The 15,814-nt window shown below is 37.5% G+C and overlaps 1 protein-coding gene across 1 annotated transcript in view; it reads right to left on the bottom strand.

Annotated features, from left to right (window-relative positions):
* Nucleotides 1-2,545: 2,545 nt before the first annotated feature.
* The window catches only part of Cps1 (carbamoyl-phosphate synthase 1), a 111,908-nt gene continuing 98,639 nt past the window's right edge, over nt 2,546-15,814 (bottom strand). The window contains exons 34-38 of the mRNA XM_003474476.4: nt 14,500-14,598; nt 7,382-7,441; nt 5,858-5,970; nt 4,429-4,558; nt 2,546-3,580 (exon numbers count right to left, since the gene is read on the bottom strand). Coding sequence (XP_003474524.1) covers nt 3,482-3,580; nt 4,429-4,558; nt 5,858-5,970; nt 7,382-7,441; nt 14,500-14,598 — 501 coding nt within the window. The 3' untranslated portion in view covers nt 2,546-3,481. The remainder of the gene's footprint in view (nt 3,581-4,428; nt 4,559-5,857; nt 5,971-7,381; nt 7,442-14,499; nt 14,599-15,814) is intronic.

Below are 15,814 nucleotides of genomic sequence, written 5' to 3'. Positions count from 1 at the left end.
CATCTAAAAACAGAAAGGGAACAAAAACAAAAATTAATGTATTTCCATTTTAGCACCATGGACAGAGTGAGTCTGCTCTGCTGACTTCAAGGATTGTTTCACCAACACAAAATAAAATTTATTTACAAACAATGTTGCCTGATTAATTATTATTACTCTTCTAATTTTACTGCCTTTTACTAATAACATATTCAAATCAACATAAAATTAGGAACCTCTTGTAAATTGCCACGACACAAAAATTAAGTATTATGCAAATTTGTAGTAGTTATTTCAAACTACACTTCTAAATCAGTCAGTAACAGCCTACTCACTGTGGTTAGAGGATCTCTATCTTCTTCCTGTGTGTTTTCATACCTGCAAATATGGGTTTAGATGACAGAGAGACACAGGGATGCGTAAGATATAGTACTATGGTATGGATATGGTTTAGTTGAGTTCCTCTAAAAGATTCAAATATTGGCAATTTGGCCCCTAGGGTAATGGTGGGGGAAACGGTGTGGATCTTTAAAGGGCATGGATTGTGATAAGTACTTGGATTAGTGAGAATGAACCCTTGGGAGAAAGATATTTCCAATGATGCTCTGGTTACTTCTCAAAGAACGGGACTTTATAAAAGTTTGAACCCAACCTTACGTCTTTCTCTGTCTTTCTGTTTGGCAGTGTAATCTCTCCCTCACACCTTCTCACCTTCACAGCATGAGGTCCCTAGCAGAACCAACCTGATTTCAACACCTTGGCCTTGAACTTTAAGAACTATGAGTTAAATAAACTTCTTTTCCTTGTAAAATTAGCCTACCTTTGGCATTTTGTTACCAAAATAGCAAGCCCCATAGTAACATAGACAGATAGATATACAGATTGATAATGTATGATATAAAGCAAATGAGTTAAAATGAGTTAAATCCAAAAATAATTCCAAATAAAAAGTTTTAAAGCTTCTACATTGTTAAATATGCCATTACCTCAATTTGTGTCTCCAGCCCTTATCTTAATGCATACCTCATACCCTAATCAGATGAAATTACTCATAATCTTAAATGAGGGATCTCCTCTGTAGTCTGCCTTGGGAACTATATGACGTTGCTTCAAATGATATATTAAGTCATCTACTCAAAATATCTTCCCTTAATCTCTAAAAGCAAATCAAGTGTTTCTCTACCATGAGAAATGATTTCATATGGCTGTCATAGCAGAACAGAATTTCTAAAACAATGAGATTGTATTTTGTGTGACCTTGGGTATGTTACTTAACTACCAAGGCTAAATTTCCTTGTTTATAATATAGAGATAACACTGCTCATGGGGACATTTGAGGACTAAGTGGGTTAAATCATGTAAAGTGCTCAGAATCACCTGGGAAACAGGAGATACAGCATCATGTTAGCTATTTAACATGATGCTAACAGCATCATGTTAGCTATTTTGGTAGTTGTGGCGATGATAGTGATATTTGTGAGCAGAATATTAACAGAAAAGTGGTAAAATAACAAGAGTAAGAAGGATCATGGATGTACTAGACAAAGGATTTAAGGAATTTATTAACTATTTCAGGCAAATGAATGAAGTATCATCAATTTCATGATTATAAGATTACAGGGAAGCAGTATTGAATGTGTCATCCACATTGGTAACAGAGTAAAGAAAGAGAAAATTAATTTGAAACACTTTTAGATAGAGCAATATAAAATGGTAACCAATAGGTTCTGTGGTGAGAGTAAAGGAATAAAATCTATCATGGCATCCTTACTGTAGGACCTTCACAAAGCCAAATTTGGGGGAATAAATCTAGAATATGGCATCACTTTGCTTATTGACACTATCTCCATCAAATAATATGGGTCAGCTACTAATTGGATTCAGTTACTTTTCTTTGTGTTACATAATGCACCTGTTTCAAAGCATATATATATATAAATATATATATATATATGTCATAGCTATGTATTAGAAAGGATTCAGATCAAATCCTTTCTAATCAGATAACCATATTATAAACTTTATACTGAGACCCATGAACAAGAATAGAATTAGAAAAAAATGCGATAGCTAAAGCTTTATTGTTTTCAATATTAATTTGATAATATCCTGAGTTTGTATAAAGAAATTAAATATGCACCAGGCATGGTGGAACAACCTATACCTGTACTCTAGGATGTTGAGGCAATGCGATCACAAGTTCAAGTCCAACCCATGCAATTTAGCTAGACTGTCTCAAAATAAAAATATGAAAACGAGCTAGGAATGTAGCTCAGTGTGAAGGCCATGGGTTCAATTCCCAGTGCCACAAATACAGAAGTCAAGTGGTAGGTGGATACATGAATAGATATATGATAGATGATTGATTGTTTGTTTGATTGATTGACAGATAGATAATAGATAGATAGATAGATAGATAGATAGATAGATAGATAGATAGATGAGAGAGAGAGGGAGAGAGAGAGACAAAACAGTGTGATCATGGTCTGCAACCCTGTTTCATCATAGAAATGAATTGTCTTTTGTATATCAGTATTAAGTAAATCAACTGAGAAACACAACTGAATTATTTCAATATTATTTTATTAAAAAGTTCACAATTAGAGCACTTGTAATAACACAACACATTTAAAAGCAACAAAGGCTGCCCTGAAAGTACTTTTCTGGAAACATAGAAGAATGTAGCATGTATGGAATTCATAGTGCACTGTAGGACTCTGTAGATTAACAAAATCTATCATCTGTAGGAAATTACTAAATTATGGCAAAATTAGCAAAGCAGGTGAATGGTACAAATAGCTAAAGACTTCACTTGGCCCAAGATAAAAGTCAAAGGAAAAACCAAACCTACAGTCACTCAGCGTTTTCTACCATCTGCCAACATATTCTCATAAAAAAAAAAACTTGGAAAAAAGCATCCTGTATAAAAATCTATAAAGATCTCATCATATTTTTCAAATCTGGTATCATGGAATGAAACCTGATCTTCTCAGATAGGTGAGAACGATTATCAAAAGCAACATACAAACATCATAATGGAAAAGTTTATAAATTAAATCTATCTTTCATTTTACCAAATTTTATAGTACTCTGCCCTGTTAATGTGTCCTCAGTGTGGCAGATACTACTTAAAAACAATAGCAAAATATGTTTAAAGCACAGAGAGTTCAGAAGACAGAATGGCAGCATTTCTATCTTGATCATCATTAATCAGCACCATAAAATGTTAACTCCGTGTCCACAAATAAGCCTCAATCACCCAATATAAAGCATTAATACATGGTAAAATCACTTAAGGAACAAGCTATGTAGGAAGAACTCTAAATAAGATTTTGCAAAAGTGACTGACAATTAACTGTGAAAGATACAGAATAAGGTACTATAGAGTGGAATCCAATGAGCTTCACACCAATATTCATCTGCGGGAAAAGAAGTGAGGAATCAGTTCCTTTGATAAAACATGGCCTGGATGACTGGAGAATGGAACTGTGGTGTCGGCTTCTTAGGGTGCTTTGCCAGTGCTGCGCTGCCTGTAGTGGAAAAGACTCTTGGAGTCCACGTTGCGAGATTTCTGCATAGCCTCAGCAAAAAGTTTGGTCACCTGCAAAGAAAAATGTTAGGAATCTCACCAAGCCACACAAGATGAAAGTGAATGCTGAAGGAATCTGGAGTGAAAAGTCACAAGTATCTTCTCCCAGTTTTCAAAGAGGTATGGGATGAAAGACTTTTTCTTTAATTTTGTAGGGACTTTCACCCCTGTCTCAGACTTCACCATGAATAAGCTTATTTCTCTTCCCCCATAGAGATTAAAATGGACTTCAGGGAAAAACAGGATGGACAGAAAAATCAGTAAGTCTCAAATCTGTGAATCCTCCCATATTACATTTGGTGGCTCATTTTGAATGAAACTAAACATAATTCATATAATCATTTTCTGTGAATTGGATAAGCTCTTGTACTGTATCGGACCTTCAATTATTAAACTGTTGCTTTTATATGGTGTCTTTCATTTAGAAACAGAACTGTACAAGATTGTATCTTCATTCCACTCCACACTATCACTTTTTATTCAAAGTATAATCAAATGGGTAATGGAAGAGCCAAGGTTATTGATGGCCTTTGATTATCTCAATTGCTAGATCACCAACTGTCCCATATAGGTCATGACCTGTAGGTGTTAGTGTTATTACTAGAAGGTTCTATTAAAAAGTCCTCCTCTAAAAGAAATGAGGTTTGTTAAATACATGTATCTATTCCCCATGTAAATGCCATCATTGTATATTGCAAACGTGTCCTCAGAAAAATTAAAAGTAAAAAGCACCACAAATTTCCCTCTATTCTAAATGTTACAGGAGGGGAAGAGAGAGATGTGCATACACTGATCAACCCTTCTTGGGATGCCCAGAAATGAAACCCACATGCAGCTTAAACAGAAAGGAAAAATCATACCTGAAAATTAGTGAGGAGAGCAACCCCACTGTCAACGGCTGTCCTGCGAATCACATAATTGTCATGGACAAACTTCGTGTTGTTGTTGGGAAGATTAATCACTAGGTCAATGCTGCCATCTTTCATCAATCTGTAATAAACAAGTAAATAAGTACCCACCAGGGAGGTGACGATTTGTATATTATAGTTTTAAAAAATACTAACAAATTGTTTGTTCTCTTAGCCATTTCAATCAATGTCATCCTGAAGTCACCTCACCTGCCCTGTTCCAGTCCCGAGATCTGCAGATTATTCTCATGTTGGGATTATAATTTCTATTATGTTCTCAAAAGAATGCTGGCCAATGGATCCAAAATCTGTTTTCTCTCCAAAAGGGTATCTGATCACACTAAGAACTGGGAATTTGATATTTACTTTGTTTCTTTCAGAAAGAAATGAAGTCTCCTTCATTGAAGACCCCCCCATGATCATGATCGCACCCTTGCATTACATCTATTCCATTGCTTCTTTTTCTAGCACTTCTTGGTGATAGGAGAATTCAACTCCCCTAATTCTCACATCAATGAAACCATTTCAGATTCTGAGCCAGGCTGCTACACACACTAAAAGACATTTAAATGTCAAAGGCTTGAAGTAGTGCTGTTTATTGTTTTTATAGAGCACTAAAGCAAGGGGGCTTTAAGAGTCTGCTAAGGTCTGTACCTAATACCGCTCTTTTATTAGTCTGAATGTGATTTATAGGTGGGCTTCTCAAAAGCCTTAACACAGAGTCCATTGCATAGAATTTGGCACAACATAGCCATCAGATAATTTGTAACAATTGAGAACACTCTACAAGGTACTCATGCCACATATTTTGCAAGTGTTGATGTACTAATGATCCAGAAGGTTCACACAATGTGCTGAAATGATACAAAATCTAATGTGCTATGGCCTGAGACATAATAAAAACCTCGATAAGGGAGTGGCCACTTAAGTAATCCAGTGAATGACATTACCATAACGCTCCACAGTTTCCTACATCCAGCAAGTTCTCAGTAAAATAACGGATTCACTGATCCACTGAAGCCCACCCTCATTGAACTGCAGATGATCAATATTATATATATCGTATACTACGTGTGTAAGTTTGATCCATAATATACAGTGCTATATTGTATTCTTCATACTTATACTGTGTCTATCAAGGAAAGTTTTTTTATCAGGAAGTATTTTAAAGATGCTTCCATAACACCACATACCCAGGTGGTAGTATGTGTTCTATAGTAATAGCAATTTCTATCATCTACAATTCATCGTTAAATTGATTGGCTAAAAGGACTTCTAAACGACTTGCAATTGAGTGAGGTTAAACATTTATGTCATGCTAGCCAACACATTAATTCTCTCTGTGTTGATCCGCTCAGAAAACAATCGATCCAGCTCTTACTTTCTGATGGAAGAGAGACTGCGGTTCTGTCCTTCCTGAGATGGCCATGCCACTGGGGTGGCAGGGACATTGTTGGCATTCAGCCAGTCTGATGTAGCTTCTGTAGCAAAGAGCTGTGTTTAAAATGGAAAAGTTAGTTAGTATATCAGAGGGAATAATTTTGTAAACCAAAAGCTTACCAGGACATAAGTACCACTGAGAGCATAAAGAAGAAACTGAAAAAACACCAGAAATAACATTGTACCCAGGATACAGACATGGACTCAGAATTCAGAGGCCTGGGCACTTTATAAAGCATTAAAGGAAGAAGTTAAGAATGTCGCTTGCAACTGCTTTTAGTGGAAGGCAAAAATATAGAATTATTTATGGCCTACAATTTATTGGGTCAGCAGAACCACATGGCCACAAGCCCAGCCTGAGCCACAGGGATAATTCTGCTTTACTGAACCTGGCTTTGTGTGGAGGTATTCACTGTGAAGAAGGTATTCAGCTATAACAGCTGAAACATATGGTCTCATATGGAAACAGGAAAAGAAAAAGGGAAAATGTGTGGAAATGCATCAGAACTTAGTCCCAATTATGCTTCAGCTGAACGTTCTAAGTTTTTAGCTGATAATTTCTATTGAGTTTATAATAATCCATATAAACATAAAACTAGTTTTTCTGTTTTGTTCTACTAAAGACAATTTTTAACAGGAACATCAAAGCGAGTCTTTTTTTTTTTTTTTAAACAGGGCCTGTGCTGCAGCACAAGGGGATCAGTACACAGGAGGGAGGCCTCCTACACTAAACCAGGAGAGAGGCTGAGCAGTGCTGCTTATATAGCTGCTGTAAGTCTGTGTTGTTGAGGGCCAGGGCTGAGACCAGCGAATCTTCTGGAAGCCTAGCCATGAGGGTTGGGCAGGGCTGAAACCAGGGAATCTTCTGGAATGTTAGCTGTGAGGGTTGGGCAGGGCTGAAACCAGGGAATCTTCTGGAAGCCTAGCTGTGAGGGTTGGGCAGAGCTGAAACCAGGGAATCTTCTGGAATGCTAGCTGTGAGGATTGGGCAGGGCTGAAACCAGGGAATCTTCTGGAAGCCTAGCTGTGAGGGTTGGGCAGGGCTGAAACCAGGGAATCTTCTGGAAGCCGAGCTGTGAGAGTTGGGCAGGACTGAAACCAGGAAATCTTCTGGAAGCCTAGCTGTGAGGGTTGGGCAGGACTGAAACCAGGAAATCTTCTGGAAGCCTAGCTGTGAGTGTTGGGTATGTAAATAAGGAGCACAGATCCCTCTTCTTAGCCACCTCAGGTGCCTCCTCTCTAAGTAAAAAAGGGAAGGGTAGCATCTGAAGTGGTAGGATTGGGGAAGGGCTATTGCTCTGGCTGGCTGCACTCATACTGAGGTTTTGAAACTACAAAGTTCATTAGACTTGCCAGGTTGAAAGGACATATTCTGAGCTTTTTCTGTTCTCCTGTCTGCAGAATTTTGTTTTTCAGGCAAATTTCAAGGCTGAGAAGCCACTTGAAAAATAATAACACCGATTACCTTAAAACCTTCTTTGTGTAGTTGTTCTGCCACACCAAGGAATCTTGGCCGGAATGATTGCTGAAAAGAAATTTGGCAAAATTAACTCGTCAATATACATGCTTCTTATTCAGACACGTGCAAGATGGCGTTCCTATCGTAAAAGGCTGCAGTATTTAGCTGGGTGCTTTATATTCAAAAATGACAAAGTTTTTCCCTTTTATCTTCTAGTGTTTTCATTATTCTCCAATGTAGATGAAATTCCATTCACATTTTCTTGTTCTCCACTTTTTGCCTTACGTCCAAACCCTTTGCTTCCTACTAAACCCACTCAGTCTTTGTCTGTAGGTTTAGATGCATCCCTCTTCTGTGCAGGGACTTTGCCTTATCAGGGAGCCTTTCAAAGACACCTGGCTGAGGACCTGAACACCAAGTCTGCCTAGCTGGATGTTTCTCCTCTCTAGTTGCTGAGTTCTAATTTTTTTTTTTTTTTTTTTTTTTTTTTGTCTTTTTCCTTTTTATCGGTACCAGGGATCGAACTCACAACTGCCTGCTTGCAAGGCAGGCGCTTATGCTGCTGAGTTAAATCCCCAGCCCCTTGAGTTCTAATTTTTGTATGGCTTTCGGCAAGAGCCAACTGTCCTAGTGGCTTGAGCACAGATCCATGCGATAAATCAATTGTTTGAAACTCGACTTTGTGATCACTAGAAAGTAATAAAAGATTGTGGTTGCGGAATAAGCCCAGGGTTGCTAATCTACATATCAAATCACAGCTTTACCGTCACTTATCATGTGTGCTTAGAAAAATGAATGGCTTTGAGTCTTCTTCATTTCTAAGAGAGTGATGACAATAATATTTTTCCCATCTGAGGCCCCAAAGTTTTTAACACCTGTGACCTTGAACAATTTAACCTCTCTACCATCTTTTAAAGGAAACAGCACCTATGTTGTAGAGTTGTGACTGTTCTATAAGGCAATTTATGAGTGAGTACTGACTGTCAGTTCTACACCTTAGCAGGGTTATTGGATGAGTAATAATACTGAATAAGTATAACATTATTATTATTATTTAAATCATTATTTCAGAGACTAGAGTCCTGACCCTGTATCCCAGTTTCCAATCCTGGTTCCTCAATCAGCTGATACTCTTAAAACTCAAACTGATTTCTCTGTTAGGATCTATTTACATTTGACCTTCATGCAGCTTCCCCAGTGTCCCAGCTCCCTGATGAGATGCAAGTTAATTTCTGTGTCCCTCCTAGGGCCCCAGCCTTCCGTGGACTCCTGATCAGTATCATCCAGGCTTCACTGCTTCTGAACATGCCTACTGTTAAAAACAGCTAATATTTGCAAGACAGTAGTCTGGACAGGGGAAAAAAACCCTCAATGACCCACCCAAATAGCAAGCCCTGATTTTGACCTCATCTATGAGAGTGTGCAAAAATAAACTAATGAGAGTATTTAAAATAATGTGTGCTTGAAAATATATTAGTTCGTCTTTAAATGGAACAATTTTGCTTTTTTCTCTCATTTAAAAGTTTTTAAAGAGATGATGCAAAGTGGTTAATTTAGTAAATGCCTTATTATCTATTTAGAAATCATGCTATTGATGGTCAAAAAAGTCAGGGATATGGTCTTATTTTAGAGCCATAAACTAAGAATGGCAGTAAAACATAGAGATTCTTGCACAATTTTGATAATTTTTAGCCCCTAATGTTTCCTCATATTTACATATAGAAGTTCTCCGAGAATAGATCTAAATCCAAGAGAAGACTCCAGAGTCTGTGTTCAAACATAAAATCCTTTCCGATTCCAACCCTCTCAATCCCAGAATGACAGTTTTGTGAGAGGGAACCATTGGCAAATAGAAAAGATAAATGGAACTGGATGAATTTTAGCTAAGGCAGGCTCAAGGGTTATTCATGATGGTCTTCTAGAACATGAATTGTAACCATGCACAGGATATAGCTTTCCATTTCTGTTCAGAATCAAACAGGAAGAAATAAGCTTGGATACAAAAAGCTCATTGGTAGACATTAAAAAACAAAAAGAGATAAGTAAGAAAAGCAGAGAATAACTCTCACTGGCATGAGGACAATTAAATGAAGTACGTGGTAGTCTCCTGAAAATACATTAGGGAGAAGAATAGGAAACATGCTTTCAAGTTTCACCCTGCCTAGAAACCAGGGGGCTGAGCTGGGGGCCATTCTAGGTTTTCTTTATAGTTTTAAAGTTCCTCAGTACATAACAAATATACATGACGTATTCAACATGCACCTTCGCATCTTGTTAAACTTCTCTAATATGCAATATTTTGAACTTCTGCCAAATACAGAACATACCTAAGTAATCACAAAATTACACACAATATAAAAATTGTTCAGCAAACTTATGGATTTATTTATTCACTGATGCATTTACCATGCACATAATGACTGGCTATCTCTTAAACTTTGCTCTAACAAAGTTACTGAAACTAGGATGATAACAAAGATGATAACTTTCTAATTACCATTTCCCAAGTAAAGGGGTTCTCAAATTGTGTTCCCCAAGCCTATAAATGTCAGAATCAACTGGGAGCTTATTAAAATATGAAAATGTAGTCTCCACCCAGTTGTACGGAATCAAGAACTTTGTGCTTGGATCCCACCACTTTGTCATTTCACAAACCCACCAGATGATTCCAGTGCACATTTGGGTTTAGAAATGGGACAGAAGGGCCCGAAAAGACTATCTGTCATTGATTTCCCAATTTTAGGTCAAAGTGCATTAACCTTGACCAAAGTCACAAGAAGAAATGTTGCAGGAAGAGTTCTGCAATGTAACTTATGTCTTTGTCATTTTAAAGTAAAATAAGTCAGAAAGTCGCCTAGGACCTGCAGATACTAGGCAGAACCTCATTATGGAGCTGTTTCTGTGCTGTCCCCCAGGTGGAAAAGATAAATATCCAACATGACAGTATTGGCAGTTCTTAGCCAGGGAACCACTCTGGCTTCTGGTCTGGGGTGCTGGCTTCCATAGGCACATTATAAACTTCTATCAAATATGTATTGAACACTTGTGACACATAAAACAGCCTCTCCACAAAAAGAAATTACAGCTGTCAGCTCGCATCTGAGTAGCCTCAGATTTAAAAGCTGATTGAAAATACCTGTGTAAGGAACCGTTCTTTACTAAAGGTGAAAAGTACAAGCTGATTTATTTTCTTAGAAATGTTTATAAAGAAGAGCCTTTTAAAAAGTGAAATACAGATATATCTATTGCCCCCATGATCATTTTTACATTAACCCAACTCTTGGCAGCAGAAGAGAAAGCCAAGTTAATACCAGCGATGCCTGTGGATTTCACAGGGATGTCTGGATTGACAACTCTATGGTTGTTCCTAATGATGCTGTGTTGAAGATAAAAGGTTATTCATGTCACTTGGAGTTGTCTCTTCAAATAGAATGCTTGCTTTGTGTTCCCGAGCTTTGCTGAAGCTGCAGATGTCAGGTTGGTGTGAGCCACTTGGCAGGCATTGCTGAATAGCCCAATCAGAGCGGAGAAAAGAGCGGGCGCTCTTGAACTACCCTAGAGTCAATCATTCATTGTTAAAGAGTGTTCTAGAAACCTCTGAACAAGCCAGAGTGCCTACTCAGAGCAACTAAAAATAAACACTGACGGGATGAAAGGTGGTTGGAACGACTGCAGGAAAATCAAGGGTGATTTTGTTGCCACATAAACCTGCATTAGACTTTTTTTACAATAGAAATGCCTGGCATATTGATGTCTCTTGGGAGAAACACGGTACCGATTATAGTTGAGAAAACAAAATCTAAATTTTGATTCTTTTTTTTCTCCTAAGTCCTAGTTATCCAACACTGATGTTTTAAGTATTTCGAACTTCACAGGTAATTTGCCCCTTGGGCTTTAACTTTAGAAGAGCAAAAAGAGAAAGCTTATACCAGTAAAGGAAGTAGGGTTGGAAAGAAAAGAGAAATAAAAAGGAAGTCACACAGTGTGTATGCCTTCACACACACACACACACACACATACACACACACACACACAATCTACCTACTAAGCTTGGCTGACCACTACCAGTTACAAATGCCTGTTTAAAACAACACACATTAAGCTTCCAACAATGAGGAAAAAAGTGTTTTCAGCTTCAGGGTCATTTTTTCCTATACTCTATTGAGTCTCTGTTCCTCCAATTTTCCCTTGCAACTTATAGTGCAAAATGAATCAGTCAGCCCAAATGCTCATCAAATGAGGAGTGGATAAAGAAAAACATTTTAATACAACGGAGCATCACTGAATCATAAAGAAGGACGAACTTGAGACATTTCTAGGTAAGTGGATTCATCTGCAGACTATACTCTTAAGTTGAATAAATCAGACACACATTTGTAAACATTGCATTGTTTCTCTAATGTGAGAAACCAAAAGTGTAAATAATCAAAACGCAATAGATATTGTGAAAAGAAAAAACATATTCAAATAGGAAGAGGAACTAGGGATGGGGAGGGTAAAGGAAGGAAGAAAGGATGGAAGGAAGGAAGGAAGGAAGGAAGGAAGGAAGGAAGGAAGGAAGGAAAAAGAAAAACCACAAGAGAATAAGGAAAAAAATGGAAACAAATTTTTGTAAATAAGGAGGAGAAGAGGAGTTTAAAGGAGAAGAATGAGAAAAGAAGAAGAATCAAGATATGTCATGTACAAGAACAAATTCTCTATGTTGCATGTGACTACCATGCATATCTAAAAGATACCAATAAACTTAATTAATTTTAAAAACTGAACGAGTCAAAGTATGCTCATTAAATCTTTCTACTCATAGCAGACTTTAGGGTCAGAGTGAGAAAAGAAAACCTCATTTCAAGTGGACAGATACCGACCATCCTCCCTACTGATAGTGAAGAAATAATAAATCAAATCAACAGCAACAGCATAGGATACCAATGTTCCATGAATGTTATACACAGCATCACACTGAATGACCATGTTAAGAAATCAAAGCATAATTGTAGACTTTCTTTCTCAGAACTTCATTGCATAACTCACCAACAACCAGATGCTTTCCAGTGCATTTACTAGACTTGATTTTATTTATACATTGGCAGCAATATTTAATGTTCTTTTTGGTTTTGACTTTATATTTTTGGAAAAGTTCATATGAATTCTTCAAACAAATGAGATTATGTTAAATACAGTGCTTTGGACACTGTATCCTTGACTATAGAGCCTGGATTATTTTATCTACAATGGCTCTGAAGCTTTGGTAAAAAATTGAGTTTAGATTTGTTCCTATTCTAGCTAAGAAGATGTCTAGTGAGGTTTATAGCTATTAACTCTCTGACTAGAAATGTTTAAAAATCACTATAAATAAAAATTCCACATATAGTAATGGAAGCTATGCATCCACTCTTAGGGATGGCGATTTTTCCTTGTCTTCCATATAAAACAAGTCAGAAAACACGATCCTTTTTGGAGGGGTATGTACTGGAGATTGAACTCAGGACCTCATAATTGATAGGCAGGCTGCTGAGCTAAAATCCCAGCCCAAGAAAATATGATTCTTATGGATTATAATCCAGCTGGTCACTTTTCATAGATGAAAGTATTTTTAAGTATAATTTTATTAGGAAATACTCAAATTTTATACTAAAATATATATTTTATGTACATAACATTTTATATTCATACACTGAGCATTTCTTCCAAAGTTCACAGAGCTATTGAAACATTGATTTTTTTAAAAAGAATGCAATGCACTGAAAGGTGAATTATAGTGGATGTCACATCATTGCTTTAAGAAAACTTCTTTACTCCCACAAAAATCCCCATTTTTCCCTACAAAGCAAAATTCTCTTCACTAATGCCAAAATCATACAACTACTTTATAGGGCTCAAATTAATTTCTGCTTCACATTTCCCTCCAGCACTGGAACCAAACAAGGCACAATTTTATACATCACTGCCTTCTTAAACTATAGCTGTGAAGATGAGGACTGAGGGCATGATCTCCTCTGAATGCCCCCCAGGCCTCACATTAAACGTTAAGCCTTCACTGGCGTTTGGGCAAATATTCTCACACTTAGAACTTCATAATACTGAATGCTCATTTACAGCGTAATGAGTCACTCGTGTGATGGGTTCTGCCTCTAAACTGCCGTTAAGCTGCACAATCACCTGGCCTCTTGTTAGCCTCTGCTCTGACCCCTCGCCAATGCCCTTCTGCATCTTTATGAAGCAAGAGCCCAAGTTTTCCTTTGCAGAATCTTCTTGAAAGACAGTGGCCCCACTGCGCAGCCTCCAGAGTCTAATTCAATGATTTTAAGACACCCGAATGAGGCAGCATTTATAATCATTCCCCACTGGCTGGAGAAAGCTGTTCAAATTATATTCTTATTGATTTTTATGTAACTATACAGGTTTTTCAAAGCACAGCAGGGGTAGTATATAAGACCAGTAATGTTTTTTACAGGACCCAAGAATTTCTAATCTCAAATGAGAGTAAATGACCGACCAGTTGAGAAGCATCCAATTTTTTTTTCTGGAAATTTATAAACAGAAGGGTTTGTACACTCTTGCATGATCATTCCAAGGGTTATTAGACATTGCCTCTCCTCTGTTTTACCCTCATTTACATTTAACTCACAATGATTAAACAATGATGTCTTTTAATTGCATAAACATGTCCATTTTAAGGACTTTACCCTGCTTTGGTTTAGAAGGCTTATTATGGTTGTTAATCCTATGTGTCAGCTTCACTGGATTAACCCAGCAGACTGGGATTACACTCCTGGACGTGTTTTGATAGTCATGGAGGTGTGGTCTTGGGTACCACACTGTCCTTCACTATTTCTCTTTGGGCCTGCTCCTCTGCTCTGCTGCACAGGCCCTGTACACTAAGCAGCTCTGCTGTATGATGCCTTCCACCATGACAGTCCTTCCTTGGAGCCAGCCAACCCTGGACTCCAAACCTCTAATACTTAGCTAAATTAAATATCTCTTCCTTCAAGTTGTAGGTGTCAGGTATTGCACCCTAGCAATAAAAAGCTGCCTAGTGCACTTACCAAACAGTAATATTTCCCAGAAATATCCTAGTCACTCAGAGTGTGTTACCCCATGAATATACACAAACACACTTCACGTACCTGGATCCCAATGAGGATACCTTTTTGTGGTAATTTAAACCCAGTAGAAAGCATTGCCTTTAGGAACGCTGTGTGAATATCTTCACCAAAGCAAGCCACCTGTTTAGGAATAAATGAAAAAATAAACCAAGGAAAGCAAATAACCATCCGCTACATTTAACAAAAAAAAAAAAAAAAAGAAAGAAAAGAAAAGAAAAACAAAAAACAGAACGAGAAAGCAATTTACTCATAAAGTACTTCCCTCGATTTTATTGATGTTGCCCAAAGACCATGCAATCTGAATCCAGGGAATAAAAGGCTGGCCAGAGCAGATGTACTTATGTTTTTAATTAAGCATAATGAATGAATAAGCAATTCTTCCTCTATCCAACAACACTCAGTGGAACAACAGACTGGATACTACTGCAAGTTGTTTGGATACAAATCATAGCTTCTGGCCCAGAACGTGGTGAACTTCCAAATGTTAATATGACTTACTGTTTAAATAACAGTGTATGTTATAAATACTATGCAGTAGAGTACGAATTCACAGGTCAGTAGTAGAAATGACGAACTGCAACCATAGGTTAGGAGCCATTTCACTCAGCTTATGAGAAAGCCTTTTGAGAAATTCAATAACTCCATGAAAGTCCCAAAACAGCTTGTTCCTTTTTATCATTTTCATAAAATGAACCAAAAATAACCTGCAACTCATCCAAAATGCCACAGAAATGGTCCAGACTAACATATAATGTTAGTATTTACAGAGATTTCACTCAGACTAACTGTGCTACAGACAGAACTACAAGTCAAATATCCTCCTTGATCAGAGGACAAGTGATAGAATTTAACGTGGCAGGGGTCAGTTGTGCGGTGCACATCCTCATTTGGCCCAAGTACAAACCCACCATGGCAGTAAATGACACTGAGGGCTGGATCCCTTCTTTAAGCAAATGACTCCTTTACTAGGCAAAGAATGTTCTCATGACTATGACCTTTGGCTGCATACAAATACCTGGTGCTTTTCACAGCGAGCATTTGAATCCAATACTGTCCAACTAACTTAAGTAATGTCAACCTTAATTAATGGGTCTCAAATTCTACTAAAATAAATTGTGTATTCCCTCATAAGGTACAGACACAACAATACAGCAATTTTCTGAGAAAGTAGTTTAATATTCCTATAAAGACTAAGAGTTAACATCCCTACTTCACTACTAGGAAAAAAAAAAATCTGGTAATTAGATTGGGACTGGAGGCTTGAGCAACCCTACCACAAGTTATTTAAACACTGGAGGAAGTCTGCTTGCAGGGTGATTGCAATGACTGAGCTAGA

Source organism: Cavia porcellus, unplaced genomic scaffold, assembly GCF_034190915.1.
Source record: "Cavia porcellus strain 051 isolate PalLab524CR breed Dunkin Hartley unplaced genomic scaffold, mCavPor4.1 scaffold_26, whole genome shotgun sequence".
NCBI lineage: Eukaryota > Metazoa > Chordata > Mammalia > Rodentia > Caviidae > Cavia > Cavia porcellus.
This window is presented reverse-complemented; position numbering and strand designations above follow the sequence as displayed.